Source organism: Protopterus annectens, chromosome 13.part0 (assembly GCF_019279795.1).
Source record: "Protopterus annectens isolate FY-2018-M chromosome 13.part0, PAN1.0, whole genome shotgun sequence".
In the NCBI taxonomy this organism is placed as follows: domain Eukaryota; kingdom Metazoa; phylum Chordata; order Ceratodontiformes; family Protopteridae; genus Protopterus; species Protopterus annectens.
Genome location: NC_056747.1, coordinates 412855130 through 412870762, shown reverse-complemented (window position 1 = coordinate 412870762; position 15633 = coordinate 412855130). Strand labels below are relative to the sequence as shown.

General features: G+C 41.6%; 1 protein-coding gene across 1 annotated transcript in view; it reads left to right on the top strand.

Annotated features, from left to right (window-relative positions):
- The window catches only part of KDM4B (lysine demethylase 4B), a gene marked incomplete in the record, with an annotated part of 3340808 nt that overhangs the window by 2054967 nt on the left and 1270208 nt on the right, over nt 1-15633 (top strand). Inside the window, 1 exon segment of the mRNA XM_044054047.1 lies at nt 10204-10343. Within this exon segment, the coding sequence (XP_043909982.1) occupies nt 10204-10343 (140 nt within the window).

The window sequence follows — 15633 nt, the reverse complement described above, 5'->3', positions numbered from 1 at the left end:
TAATATTCTACTTGCTATATTTCTGTTTGCTGTATTTTGTTATATTTTGTGTGCAGTATTTGTTTTAAATGTGGAGCTTTTCTCCCTGTGCCACCACTGAAAATGGGCTTTTAAACCCAGTGGACTTTCCCAGTCAACCAGTGTCAGTAAATAAATAAACAAAATCTACCTTTCAGAGGGGCCATATAGGTAGTCACTCCTTTAGAATGAGATAAGGATTCTCCATAATCCTTTTTCCAGGTTTGAAGCGTGAGAAGCTGTACCCATCTTTGTCCACAGGCACTTCAGCAAATGTGCCCAGTATGTCAGATTTCAGATAGTACCTCTCCTGGGGGGGGGGGGGTTATATCCCTGCTGCTGCTGTAGGGCACCTAAATGTTTTTCCTGGACATACAGTATGCTTTTTGCAAAACAGGAGTCTGGGATCAACACAGAAGGAGATTTTTGTTTTTGGCATGTCAGTGGTCACTACTTTCAGTCAGTGCTGCTTTTTGGTCCCTGCTGTGCACCCACAATTTTTACCAATGTACTATCTAATTTGTTGGAAGTTTTACCAAAAAGGAACTCCCTCTTTTCCTCTACCTAAATGATTGGCTCTTGGCTGCCACATCAAGGGACTTTTTTGGTTGCATCCCTGACTTAGGTGCTCACATGGTTGCACATTGAATAGGTCTGCATAAATTAGGGGACATACTCTGTGAATCCCTCTTAGAGGATTGCCCTCACTGAGTAGGTGGACAGAATAGAGTTGTCTTCATCTTCTGTTCTTGCCCACAGAGAGGGTCTATGAGGTTATGATATTGGCGGCTTGACTCAGTGGAGATTCCAAGAGTGCATCTCCTGGCTTTTTATGGACTTTAGTATGACCATGATAGTCTTCCTGCTAGATTTTGCACATCTGAGGATAAGTGTTGCAGTGGATAGGGAAGTGCCATTCGCTGCAGAACCACAACCCACTTACAGATGATCTTCTGGTCTCAGACCCTTGTCAACAAGCCCTAGAACTGTGCACTGTCCTGACTGTTATTGTGTTTGTTCCCTTCCAGCTGAATTTTTCATAAGTTATGATGGAAGATGCTTCTCTTGCAGGGCAGAACAGCCCACCTTAGCTTGTCTACATTTCAGGGAGAATGAACTCCAGTAGAGAAGTGGATTCCAATTATGTTTATTTCCTTTAAAGATGTAGAGTGGACCAAAATCTTCTAACTTGGTACAACTAATCCATCATGTGGTACCTAAGAGAGAGTAGAGTTGCACCCATTGTGAGGGAAGTGATACGAGTCTGGCAGTGGGCCATAGACAGAGACATAATTCTTCCAGCCATTTATTTTATGGAAGAGATTAACCCTCTGATAGATTCCTCGAGTTACTACTCCAGTCTGTGTGTCTTGTTTGATCATAATCATCCAGCAGTGGTACAAGCCAGGGATCTACCTGTTCATTACACAGGGAAATGTAGTCTTTCTGCATGGTTTAGCAGGCAGAAGGATGAGTTGACATTGGTTGCATTCCTTTTCTCATGGCAGGGATACTCCTGCATGCTTTACCATTCTTACAGATTTCAGTCCTCATTGCAAAATTCATGGAAGAAAGAACAAGCACTAGAACAACGTCTGGCCATTGCTGACAGTAAAGGTGTGGTTTTAGACTCTCGGGACTTTGGTAGTAGAAGCATCATTTTTGGTACAAGCCAAAGAATTCCTTCACAGTTGGTATGACAGCAGATTCTACCTGTAGACATTGCTTCTGATTTAGATTCCTTAATATGATGAACCTTCCAATGAGATGTGAATGTAATTGAAATTACTGGGAAGCTTTTCACTCCTCAGGCCTACTCCACCAGGGGAAAAAAGTTCTCTGTTTTGGTGAAGAAGCATCCTGTGGTACCCTTTCTTTTAGCATGCAAATTATTTTGACTTTCCTGAGATATTTGTTTTGGTTCTAGTTTATTTATGTTCAGGGTGCATCATGTCCTTGTGGAGGGCGGGACTGTGGCTGAGAACTGGCTGGACAAGAAGTTCTTTAATGAGGTTCTGCATCTTCTTCATTAATGAGCCTTTCTACACTTTCAGACTTGAATTTTAAGAATCAAAGTCTTATTTCTGAGGTTCTGTCCAGACACTGGAACAACAGTGGTGTTGCCTTTTGGCACCCTCTTCTGATGGCATGAAATCCTGAGAAGCTTGAGCTCCTCCATACCCACAGTCCTCCTTGCTGTAATTACATTACCACCAGCAAAAGACAACAATTTTTCCTGTCAGAGCTTGTGAGGTTTTTCAGAAATTGCTTTTTCTGTGGGTGTTTTGACTCTTAAATAAAATTCTTTATTATAATTTAGTGTCGCTTTTGTTGTAGCTTCTCTATTTTGGCTTTTCTTGTAATTAAATTCTCTCTTCTCCCTTGCTGTTCTTTTTTCAGGCCTAGGATCTTTCCCCATTCTATTAATGTTTCCCCATTTACAGGGTTAGTATGTTTGCACCAATTTAAAACTTGAAAAAAAAATGTTCCTTTAACTTTGCAGGTTTAGAATTATCTTTGTTGGCTTAGAAGATGATGTTGGACATGGAAAAAGAAACCAAACAGGGATTCTGTAAGCACAACCAGTGTGGGTACAAATTGCCTCCCTATGATCTCCAGGATCTTTGGTTTACTTGTGGGGCACTGCATTTGGATACTGACTGCTCTTATATGCAAGGGATTTAGTGCTAGGACCCTAGCAGATATGTACAACAAATTTGTTAGGTTCTTTGGGGTACCCTGCTGCAGAAAACTGGGGGAATCTTTGGTGCTAGATAAGCTTTCATCAGAACTCATTACAGCCGACTGCGCCTACAGGCGTTTTTGCAGTTACCTCCTACTGATGCCTGTAGGCGTCAAATATTGTTTGTTCATATTTGCATTAATTCCAAAACCATTTTACATATGGGTCTGTTTAATCGTTGAAGAAAACATTCACCGAACGGCTTTTAATCTAATGCTAGACATCGAAATTCCTTTTTATTGTATAGGCATTCTATCGTAAATCATATAATTGAATAGTTGTAGTTGGCCTACATTGTGAGCATCCAATGATTCTGTCAACTAAAACTAAATAAAAATAACATTCTGAAAAATACCTTCTAAAGTGCACACTGTATAAGATAAAGTAAAGAACGCCTTTTATATGTTAATAAATAAGAATATCATCCCCTTATAAAAGTATGATTCTGGAGTTGGTATATGTAATTAGCAGGGGGTGGGGGGAGCAACCCCCAGGAGGAAGATTCAGTGAACACCATGCACTCCTTATGTGGGGGCTGCACCCCCCCACATCCACCTACGTGGGAGGCTGTGCCCCCCCACACCCCCTGCTAATTATATATACCAACTCAGAGATACCACTTTTCTCTTCTTCTCTTTTGGCTGTTCCCATTAGATGTCACCACAGCGGATCATCTGTTTCCATTTCTTCCTGTCCTCTGCATATTGCTCTGTCACACCAACCACCTGCATGTCCTCTCTCACCACGTCCATAAACCTTATCTTAGGCCTTCCTCTTTTCCTCTTACCTGGCAGCTCCATCCTTTGCATCCTTTTCCCAATATACCCATCATCCCTCCTCAGCACATGTCCAAACCAATGCAATCTCCCCTCTCTGACTTGTCTCCAAACCGTCCAGCCTGATCCTGACCCTCTAATGTACTGATTCCTAATCCTGTCCATCCTTCTCACACCCAGTGCAAATCTTAACATCTTTAACTCTGGCACTTCCAGCTCTGACTCCTGCCTTTTTGTCAATGCCAACGTCTCCAACCCATACAACATAGCTGGTCTCACTACCCTCTTGTAGACCTTCCCTTTCACTCTTACTGGTACCAGTCTGTCACTAATCACTCCTGACAGTCTTTTCCACCCATTCCACCCTGCCTGTACTCTCTTCTTCACCTCTCTTCCACACTAACCATTACTCTGAAATGTTGATCCCAAGTACTTAAACTCATCCACCTTTACCAACTCCCTGTATCCTCGCCGTTCCTCTATCCTCCCTCTCATTCACACACACATATTTTGTCTTAGTCCTGCTGAGCTTCATTTCTCTCCTCTCTAGAGTATATCTCCACCTCTCCAGGGTGTCCTCAACCTGGTCCCTACTCTCACTACAGATCATAATGTCATCTGCAAGCATCATAGTCCATGGGGCTTCCTGTCTGATCTCGTCTGTCAAACCTGTCCATCACCATTGCAAGTAAGAAAAGGGCTTGGAGCTGATCCTTGATGTAATCCCACCTCCACCTTAAATGGATCTGTCACTCCCACTCCAGACTTCACCACTGTCACACTACCCTCGTACATATCCTGTACCACTCTTACATACTTCTCTACTTCTCCTGACTTCCTCATACAATACCACAACTCCTCCCTAGGTACCCTGTCATATGCTTTCTCCAAGTCCACAAAGACACAATGCAGCTCCTTCTGACCTTCTCTATATTTCTCCATCAACACTCTCATCCACCTTTATAAGGGGATAATATTATCACACAAAATGTGTTACTTTATATTACAAAGTGTGCACTTTAGAAGCTGTTTTTCAGAATGTTATATTTGTTTAGTTTTAGTTGACAGCATCATCAGATGCTCACGGTGTTGGCCAACTATAACTATTTTATGATTTGATTTACAGTGGAATGCCTATATGAAAAAAAAAGGATTTTCGATGTTTATCATTCGATTAAACTCTTAGACAATTAAGCATAGACCCACTACATACAAGGTATCATAAGATTTCATTTTAAAGCTTACATGATAGCAAACAACTGCATTGATATCTGACTTCTGTCGAATGCAACTAAAGAGATATTGAATATTATTTGTATACTATTTATTTGTATTGTAATAATTTTCATATTTCTCTAAATATTTCAACCTTCAGGTAACACAGATAGAACTGCATAGCCTTATATGAAAGCTCACAGCTGTATGAAGAAAATCCTGCTGGCAATATGTGTCCTGCGTGGTTTACTATAAGTTTGGAACTGCATTGGTCAACTGGCATATGGTTGAGTGGCAGTTTCCCCAATTGGCAGAATGTCGACCTAAAATCGATTGACTTGCACTACAGCGAATGGGTACTGTAGGTCGATCATTTTCGTTTGACATTGTGAAGGGAGGTCGCGCTTCAATGAAGAACAGGGAATGAGCCCAGTTCCTCACTGTAGTGTGATCTCGTAGTTGGCATATTTAATGTGCAGGGGGCACAGCCCCCTACATAGGGATGCAGGGGGCCATAACCCTCCTGTAAAAGAGTAGAAGTAATGTCCTGTTGACTGTAGAGTTCAACGGTACGTTAATGTGCATAGCAGGAGGTCAGTGACGTCACCTGCTGCTATGTCAAATACATCAAACCATGGTGGTCGATATATTCATTTTCGCTTTGGGTTACTATTTGAAATTCCATATTCAGCATTTTAGGTCGACCGGAGCTGATTTGAAATTTCAATAGTAAACAGTCTTGCTTAAATGGTTACTGAGATGGTGTTTATACAACATTACAAAATGAATATTCACTGCCTTTTTTTGGCTTATGAAATTTAGTTTAAAGCATCAAACTGAGTGAATGCCACCAATGTAAAGATGGATTTATCCTGAATACTTTGTCATTTACAGTTTTCTAGTAACACTTAAGGTTCCAGAGGTATGAATATTTCTTTGAACTGTAAGATAACTTTGTTTTTAAAGGCTCAGGCCGCACCCACTAGGAGTTAAAAGTAGATACTCAAAAGAGCTGTACTGGAGGGAATGAGTTTTAAGACACCCAGGGTGTCCCCTCCTTCGTTAATCATGATACCTCCTCAAAGCTTCTCCACCCAACCCTGGGTCTACTCTCCTAGGTTCCCTCCCTTCAGACACAGGCTGTTGTCACTGAGGTTCTCTGCCTCGGTGCCAGGATTCTTCCAGCACCAAAGAGGACTTGACTCCTTAGCATCAAACAGGAAGTTTTTCTTTTGAAAAAAAACTAGATTGGTATTCTGTAGGCCTCCCTCCACTGCTTCTGTTTGATCCCATAGATCTTTGAAGAGCACTACACAGCTGGATTGGGAGCAAATTATATCTGCCTGTGTCAAGGTACAGATTTGATGCTGTGTCATCTGGGCCCTGACATTTCTGACCACGGTTTGTGGATTGACCCAGGTCCCTCCATATGCCTTTGTCTCCTCCAGGCCCAGTTCCAGCACTGGCAGATTTTGGAACAGCACCAATGGTAGCACTGTCACTTCTGGTGCAGCTTGACCTTTCCTGTCTAACACTGATTACTTTGGCACAGGTAACCTCGATGCCAATTCTGTCAGCAGCTACAGTTACTAGGTCCACTGAGATTGGCAGTGAGACTTTGGCAGCTGTACTACAATTGGCAGTACTTCCCCAGGAGAGAATTTCAGACTCATGAGGTAACGCAACTGATATCACAGGACTGCTCTTGTCTGCAATGGTTTTAGTGTGACAACTACTCTGAAGGTGCTGGGTTTGATGTCCACTTCTTCCAAATGGTACCTCAGACCAGACTTAGGATGAAGATTCTGCAGTGGATACTTTGGTTGCAGTGGAGTTGAGCTTTATAGACATTTGTATACATAATCCCCTTGTTGAACTCTGTCAAGAGGAGATTATAGTGGTGGACTGACCATTGAAATTTGCTATTCAAGACTTCCTTTACCAAGTCGATTCCCAAGGCAACAATGACCACAGATGCATCTTCCCTTGAGTGTGGGGGGGCACTTCATGAACAAATGAGCAAGACTTGCAATACTATTTTGACTTGTGTTCTTAAAATGACAACAGTCCTCCTAGTCTTGCAGGCATTTCAGGGCTGGCTCCTTGTGGTGCAAAACAACATTCCAGTGGTACAATACATCAGTAAGCAAGGGTGAACCCAATCCTACCCCCTGTACTGAGAAGCAATGAGAGTGTGGACATAGACATTGGGCCTGCATGGCTTAATATTGGCAGTGCATATACCAGAGATGTCCATCTTGATTGCACGCAAACAGAGCAGACAAGTCCTGCTCCCCCACAAGTGTTCCCTCAGTGCTAAAGTAATGAAAAGTATATTCAAGCAATGGGGATGACCTTGTAGTGATCTTTTTGCTTTATTGTTCTGTGCCAAATGCCCCTTCTTTTTCAGCATAGTTCCTCCAGTAGAACAGTCACCAAGGAATGCCTTCTTCCACGATTAGTCATGCAGTCTACTTTATACCATTAGTCCCTTCCTGAGACTTCCATAGAAAGACAAAGAATGCATGACCAAGCTCATTCTCATAGCACCATTATGGTCTTGCCAGATATGGCTTCCCCTGCTGTGACCTCATCTAAAGAAAAGAACCTATCTCTTCCTCAGAGTTCTGTTCAGTTGTCCTGTCTATCCAGGCTGCCTCACCCAGATATTCACTCTGTCAGTTTAACTGCTTGGGTTCTCTAATTCCAGTGATTGCTAAGGAGCCCTTGGTTCCTTGCAGAAGTAGCTAATATCAGAGCTTCCCAGAAGAGTTCTACAAAAGGGTTTATGAGGGCAAATGGAAGAAGTGCATTTTGTGTGCTCAGATTAAGCATTATTTCCCCAGTGTCCGCGTCACTGGGGCAAGTTTTGACATTTTAGACTGAGCTCTAAAACAGGTTCCAGTTACACATCTATTAAAATTAATTTAGCAGTGATCTCTTCTTTTGTTGAAGGGTTTGCAAATCATTTATTGGTGCCACAGAGGTTTTGCTAACTTTCCTTAAAGGAGTCCTCCATTCGAGAATGCCATTAACTAGGCTGGCACCTCCTCGGGATCTAAAATTTGTTTTGGAATCTCTAACTAAAACTCCCTTTGAACTAGTGAGTTCAGCAGGTATTAAGTTTCTTTTCTGGAAAATGGCCTTCTTAATGACCATCACTTCAGCAAGAAGAGTTTGTGAATTGCAAGCTTTGTGGTGCTGCAGTAGCGTTGTCGCCTCACAGTAAGACATTGTCCTGTTCGATTCTCAGCTAGAGCTTCTTCTGTGTGGAGACATGCATAAATGGGCGTACCTTCATTGAAGGTTGTGCTTCAGGGCTGGCAACTCGGCACGTAAAAATCCACTGCCAATCATTAGCGGACCGGAGTTCCGCTGTGGCAACCTATAACCAGGAAAAGCCGAAAGACACAACATCATCACAATATCCGTATTTTGTCTTTTCACAAAGATGAGGTCTCTCTTATAGTGAACCCTTCCTTTTTGCCAAAAGTGGCCTCCCAGACAAACCAGAATCAGTAGATTAATTTACCGATCTTTTGTCCAAACTACTCTAATAAAGAGGAGTGTTTACTACACTGCCAAAATGTTGACAGACAACTGCATTTCTGCCTGGTCTCCTCTATAGTATTCAGGAAAAATTAACAGCTTTTTTATAATTTTTTGCCAGCTAAGCTGGGTTATAAGATCTCCAAGGTGACTTCTTTCAGGACAACCATTTGAACTGTAGATACCACCAGGTTAGCTAGGGATTCTGTACTGCTGTTCCCAGTGTCCATACTGGACCTGAGAAATATGCAAGTTATGTACTTAAAAGATTTAGATTCTCTGATCCCAGTCTCAACAGTGACACAACCTGCCCACCATCCCCCGTAAAACTGTCCTGGCCTCAGGGATCTGTAGGACCATGGGGGGATGTGGTTATGAGGAGGTTACTTTATGGTCAGTCTTCAATATAGTAATAATACTGGAAGTGGAGAAATTACAGCAAGGAGGATTATAGGTATAGAGAATCTTGAGCTTCTGAGGAGGTGATTGACGTCACAAGAAGGTGCCAAAGGCACCAGGCCTGCTTTACTACTGTATGGACAGAGACCAGAGAAATCTAAAGTTCTGGTAAGTATATAAGTTGTTTTTTTCTTGTTTAAGTCTGCTTATTTGGCTGCTGTGTTATTTTTATGTTGGAAGAGAATTTCTCTTGGTGGCCATCATCTTTGTTCATGGGATTTTGTAGCTTCATACTCTTATTTGTAGGAAGATTTTATTTAGCCTTTCACAATAACAGTGGATGTCTGTTAGACCTAACTTGTATTTCTTGTCAAAAATAGTGTCAGAATTGTCCTTAAACTAGTTCCTCCTCTATTTTATTTCTGGAGGGAAAGGTAAAAATCAGACAAGGAAGAGCTCTTCTAACCCTGGATAAACATAATCTGCTCAAGGTGCACATAGAAGTGAGTACATGTATTTTGGAAGGTGTGTGTCTCATTTGCTACAGGGAATAAGGGGAGCGGTAGTTGCTAAGCAAACTCTTTCCAAGGAGATTGCTAAATCTGTTGTCTTTTGCTGTCTAGTGGATCATCATCCTTTAAGTCCTGCTGTCAAAGGCCACTTTGTTAGGGGTATACCTGCTTCCAGCATTTTCTTAAAAAATGTTTCCACTACAGTCTTAGACCGGTCTTAATTACTCTTCTGCCATCCCTTTGTGAGTTAATGGCCCCAGCATTTAGCAGCTGACGTTGTAGTTTCCTTTAAGTCAGGCAAGCATATCTCTATATAGCCTTTTCTAATATACAGGTCAATGGGTCAATGTACAGGTTGTGCTTGTATAGACATTGGGTTAAACTGTTAGGTGCAGAAGCCAGTTGGCTTCTCCTAATCTGGTGCATAACATCATGGCCTATGCCATCATGAGGCATACTCACCCCCAGAAAAGGAGCAGAAAAGAAAAAAAATAGTTGAAGGTTTCAGAGAGGAATATTGTAAACTCTCAGTTAACCAGAACTCAAGCAACGGGCACTCTCAAGCTACTGGCGAAAAAATATTGAAGAAATGCAGTACAATTTGCATGTGTTGCACCCCCCCCACCCCCCGCAGAAACATACCTTACGTTTTTAGAGTTTTAAAAAGGAAGATAGGAATAAATTCCCTGTCTCCCCAACCTGAGAACAAGTCAAACCAAACAAATAGTATAGGGTACAGTATTAGACAGGCCTATTTTAATAGTAACTCTCAGGCAACCAGAAACTAGTTATCGGACATATACCAATCCCCATAGGTGCCGGTTAACTGAGAGTTTACTGTGTATATCTGTTATTGACCCATCAATGACGTTTTCTTAAAATTCATCTGTTGTGAATATGTATTAATGATTTGTTGTTTTCAGTGGTTCTTGCCGCACACACACACATCCCAGCAGAGCATGCATTCTTAACATTATTTCTACTCATGCAGGTCACACAGGAAGAGAACCCCAGCAAGAAGAATTAAAACTCATGATCCAAAATCTATTGTTGGAGATGGTATTGTGGATCCAAATTTGGAAGAGGCAAAGCTGACAGACGAGCTAACAGAAGCAGACGACAAGAGCAAAGGTAAGTTTTAAATTTGTTGCTAGACTCTTCAGATTGTTTTTCTAACAAATAATTCATATCAGGAAGGCAGTGACAGACAATTATACTCTTAAGTACTTTTAATTTTTTCCACCTTTTTCTCAACTACAGGGTGTGTCACTAACTGTGTAGTAATGTACTGGCAATTAATAAATTTGTTCATTCTGTGACTGTTATCTAAGCAATGTGATAACCAGAGAATCAGAACATTGAAGATTCAGTTTGTTAACATTGAAAGATGATCTGGTTTACTTAGAACAGAAATGTATTCATCAGTGGCACATAAGGCTTTTCAAACGTTCCATGTACCTGATCTAATTTTCCAAATAAATATGGTCTTTAATCCATGCTTTTTAACTATTATACAAGCATTATATGAAATAATGTTTACCACTTGGAGAATCAAAATTTCACTTCTTCTGGGTGGGAGATGCTGTGCATTTTAATGAGTCGTGGGAGACCCTAGCTTTACTGTAATGCATTTCTCTTGAACATTGATGTTCTGCCTTCCTTAAAAAGCTGAAAGGGTGAAACATGCATAGAGCTCAGATTGCTTGCTTAGGGTGTCCTCATGAGCTAGTTATCCGTGAACACAGAATAATATGTCATATTATGAAAGCTAATAAACTGGCATAAGTTCTGACTGGGCTGAATACTCAGTAAAAGGCAAAACTAAATGGCAGACTAAACCCATATTATGCACTTTCTGAAGTCTTGGAGAAAACTCACTTAAAAGGCCAAAACCTGCCTTTATTCTAGAAAAATGTATTCAGTCAAGTTTGTGTCAAAAAAAGTAACTTTTGTGGACTGGTAGTTTTATCTGCATTGCTGCCTGTCTTCTTGGGTCTATATCATTAGGTGGAAAACACTAAACAGTGAATCCCTAGTCATTGAACGTAATAACTCAAAAGCTACATTCAGCGAATGATCGCTTCTGCAAATTTTTTTTCAGGGAAACTAAATGGTGGACCAGCCTAGCGACCGTCACAAGAACCACATCATTTAAAACCCAACCAAGTGGAGAGCTGTGCCCCCCAAACCCCCCAACTAAGTATACCAACTCTTGAGATTGCACTACAGTGGGGATAAGGGCAAATTCCCAATTTATGGCCAGCCAGTTAGTTTTCCTGAGAAAAAAATATGCTGAAGTGATTGTGCGCTGAATTTAGCTTTCTGTTTAGTGTTTGCCACATAATGATATAGACCCATCTTCCTGGGGAAAAGAGGCACCATTTTCAGCTTGACCACTGAACATACTAATTGTCAGTCCTTCTTCCAGCCACAAAAAGAAAATGTTAAGCAAACAGCCTTTGCTACCACAACAGGATAGTAATTTGTCTAGGTCACAGGCGGGTGCCTCTTCTACTGCAGACTCCTCATCTGTTAACCTGGATCCATCTGGTGTAGCACCTACAGTCACTATAGACCAGGGGTTAGCCACGTCTGTTGGAGTTCCCTCAGTGGGCAAGGGAGAGCCAGTCTTCTCAGCCCTAGTAGAGGGAACAGAGAAGATGTCCCTGCTGTGGCAAACTTGTTGTGCCCATCTTTAGGGAAGCAGCTGTTGTCATTAGTAACACAGTTGGCCCCATTTTTCCTGTTAAAAAGAAACAGAAAACCAGTCAAGTATCTACTCCTCTTCACATTTCAACAGCATAGTGGCATAGCGGTTAGTGCTGTCGCCTCACAGCAAGAGGTTCTCTGGTTCGATTCTCGGCTGGGTTGCCTTCTGTGTGGAGTCTGCATGTCCTCCGTGCATTCGTGTGAGTTTCCTCCAGGTGCTCCGGTTTCCTCCCACATTACAAAGATATGCATGATTGAAGCGTTTCTCCCCGGGCCTCTGCTGAAAATTGGCTAGTGCCAAGTCGGACTTTGCTGAGTCTGGCTCAGGGCTTAATTCAGGCTATTGCTTGCTCTTGTAAAGTAGTTTCTGGTAAAAGAAAGAGGGATTCCTCTTTTCCTGAAGAAATTCGAGATCCTGAATCTGAAGAGGAAGCTGCAGGGACACATTCAGGGTTTTTTCTTCAGATTTCTGATTGAGACTCAGGCGTGAGCTCAGTTTCTGAATCCTCCCTCTCAGGGTTTCTTTTTCTCTGAGACTGTTGCTAGAATATGCCATTGTTTTCACTGGAAGAACACTGAGGTTTCTCAATTCCTCAGAAAATACTATGAGTTGTTACAGAAGGATTTTCCAGAACCAACATCCATTCCTCCTGTTCTGTTAGCTTTAGAGGATGTGTGCATTTCTGCCTGCAGTTTTCTTGTTAGTCAGCCAGCTGCCCCTAAAAAGACAGGCAAGATGTATATAATTCTTCAATCTTTTAAACCTTTATACACTACTCGCAAACCTGACTCAAGAGCTATAGCCTTAGTTGGAGGTTGGCATAATGGTTAAAGTGTTTACCTTACAGACACAAAGCACCGGATTTGATTCTCCCATGGGGTAATTGGCTAGGCTTAAAATGGCCCACAGGGGCAGTTAGCCTAGTACCAATCTATGAACCTATGATCCCACCACTGCTAAGCACTTAGTTAATTCCAATCCTACTCTTTCTGGTAAGGATGGGAAAATTATTGATAGGTATGGAAAAAAAGTATATACTTCTGCAACTTTGTTTTTCAGAATTTTGAACTGTCAGGTTTATGTTCTGGCAAATTGTAAAAGTATGAGGAATGTTTTATCTGCAGTTTCTTCTTGTGAGGAAAATTATGCTTTAAATAACTTTTTTTTTTTTTGCACAGGTCATTACTCATTGTTTGCAGTGTGTGTATGACACTGGTGATGATTCTTTTAGGGCTATGGCCACTGGTACTCTTTTAAGGAGGTTTGTTTGGCTGCATTATCAGAACCCTCCCAGATGATAAAATGAGATTTTAAATTATCCTTAGGATAGAGATTGTGTTTGGCCCCTCTGCTGCAGAGGCGATCAAAAAGTGGGAAGAAAGGGAAAAGCTGATCCAGGGAATCTCTTAAGATTTTCAACCCTCCTTCTCCAAATTGACCAAAGGATTTTCTTTCTCATCTTGCATTTTGGCAGAAAATAGAATAAACACTCTCAGCAGAATTCAGGTAAACAGATGAATGAAAATTGACAACTTCACATCATTCCCCAACAGATGGGTTCGGATCCGACACTCTGATTCAGCTCTGCCGTTACGTAGCTCATGGCCTCTGACAAACCCTCGAGCTCCTTTCCTAGCCAAAGTGCGATCTCGTCTGCCGCTTTCATGACTAGACATGGTTGACTGAGCTAATTCATTAAGATAAGTGAATTTTCTCAAAAAATGTTTTCTTCAACACTAGTTTTCTAGTTAATATCCTTGTTAGATACTTTAATCTGTTATCTTGTGTGTTTGGTTATCTTTATTCACATTTATTCTATTTTTTACTCTTACTAGTGTACTCTATGGTACAATTATTAGTAGGCCTTTCCTACTCCATTTATCCTTTTGCTTCAAGGGTACTTATAATCCTCTAGCTTCCTCCTTCTGGTCTTGATATTTTAAAAAAAAGTTCTGTTACCTTTTTCTTGCTGGCTTTTTCTTCTGGTTATTGCTGTTGCTTGTTATAAGTTTTTCACTGTTTTTTTTTTCTTCCAGTTACTACTGTCGGTTATAAGACTTTCCTTCGCTATGTCTGAGAAAGGATTTAAAAAATGTGAGGGATTGGGGCATAAAATGCGTTTTTCAAATGCCAAAACAATGTCTGTTTATTGCTTAGGGCCGGGATATCTTAACCATGATTGCAACATTTACAGTGGTTTCAAACCACAAGCTTTATTTGAGAGAGAGAGAGAGAGAGAATAAATTAATCTTAAAGGGTTTGTTGCAGACTCCGTTCTCTGAAGCCATATCTGGAGTTCAGTCTACTAAAATTAAAACTAAGGACCCTTCAAAAATGCCCAGGCTTTTGGGTTCTTCTACTTCTGTGTCCTTAGAGCCGAAGAAAAAGATGGAAAAATTGGGTCTAAAGTATCCTGTGATCCGAACAAATACCTTTCCAGTCCAACAACTTCTGATCCGTCAAAACATACTCCCGGTCCGAAGTCCCCAGATCCTAAATCATTGCCATGTACTGTATATTTGCCTAGTGTGGCTCTGGTCCCATCTAGGGTGCCCCCCTCCCTTTTTTATTTATTTATTTTTTCATTTGTTTTTAGTAGAGCGGCACTCTAAGTCTCCTTCAGTGGTGTCCTCTTGTTCCTCCAGAAGTCTCTCAGAAGCAGTTGAGGAAAGGATGATGAAGAGATTCTTCATGGAGCAAATTCAGAAGGGACTCCTCACAGTTCCTACCCCCTTGGGTCAAGAGCACTGTCACTCTACCATTCCACAAATAGCTCCTTCTCTGACCCAACCTGTGGTGTTAGAGTTCTGGGCCCTTCTAGGTTGGATCCAAAGAGAGCTTTGTCTTCGGATCTGACTTACTGTGAGTGCACCATCCCCAACATCTTCAGATCCGGATGACTCTGAGTCGAAGCTTCCATGTCAGATCTGAGGGGATAGAATAGACTCTGAGGTTTTTGGAGCAGTCTTTTCCCCTCAGAGCTTCGGCTTTGGATAGCTTGGCTTTGGCTTCCACCTCAAGCAGATTGCTCTGAGTGGAGGGAAGTGGCATGCAAGAAACTCACTTTCTCAGCTTCATTGACTTCCTTCTCTCCTGAGTGGTCTGGTTTTGAGATTCTAAAGAGGGTTTTCTCTGTTCCTGTAGGTCAGATGGGTCCTTCCCCCTTGGATCCACCCACAGCATCTCAGCTGACTTTGCATCCTGATCCTCAACGTATTCCATAAGGATAGCCAGCCCAAAGCTTATAGACCACTCAGCTGGGTATTGTCATCTCTTCTGATACTTCTGCAGGTCATCCCACTGAAGAAGTCCCCAGGAAGAGGACATGTAAGAGGAGACACTGACTGAGGATACTGACTTTGATGAGGGAGAAGGGTCTCCCAAATCACCACCTGATGACATCTCATTTGGAGACATCCTTGAGATCCTTAAACAGAAGGGTCCAAAACCCAACTCCTGAGGAGTCATTATTTCTGGAAGCTTTCTCGACTGGCCCATCGACCTCCTACAGTGCAATGAAAAATTATTTGCCCCCTTTCTGATTTCTTATTTCTTTGCATGTTCGTCACACTTAAATGTTTCAGATCATCAAACAAATTTAAATACTGGACAAAGATAACCCAAATAAGCACAAAATGCAGGTTTTAAGTGATGGTTTTGTTTATTAAGGAAAAAAAATATCCAAACCTACATGGTCCTATGTGAAAAAGT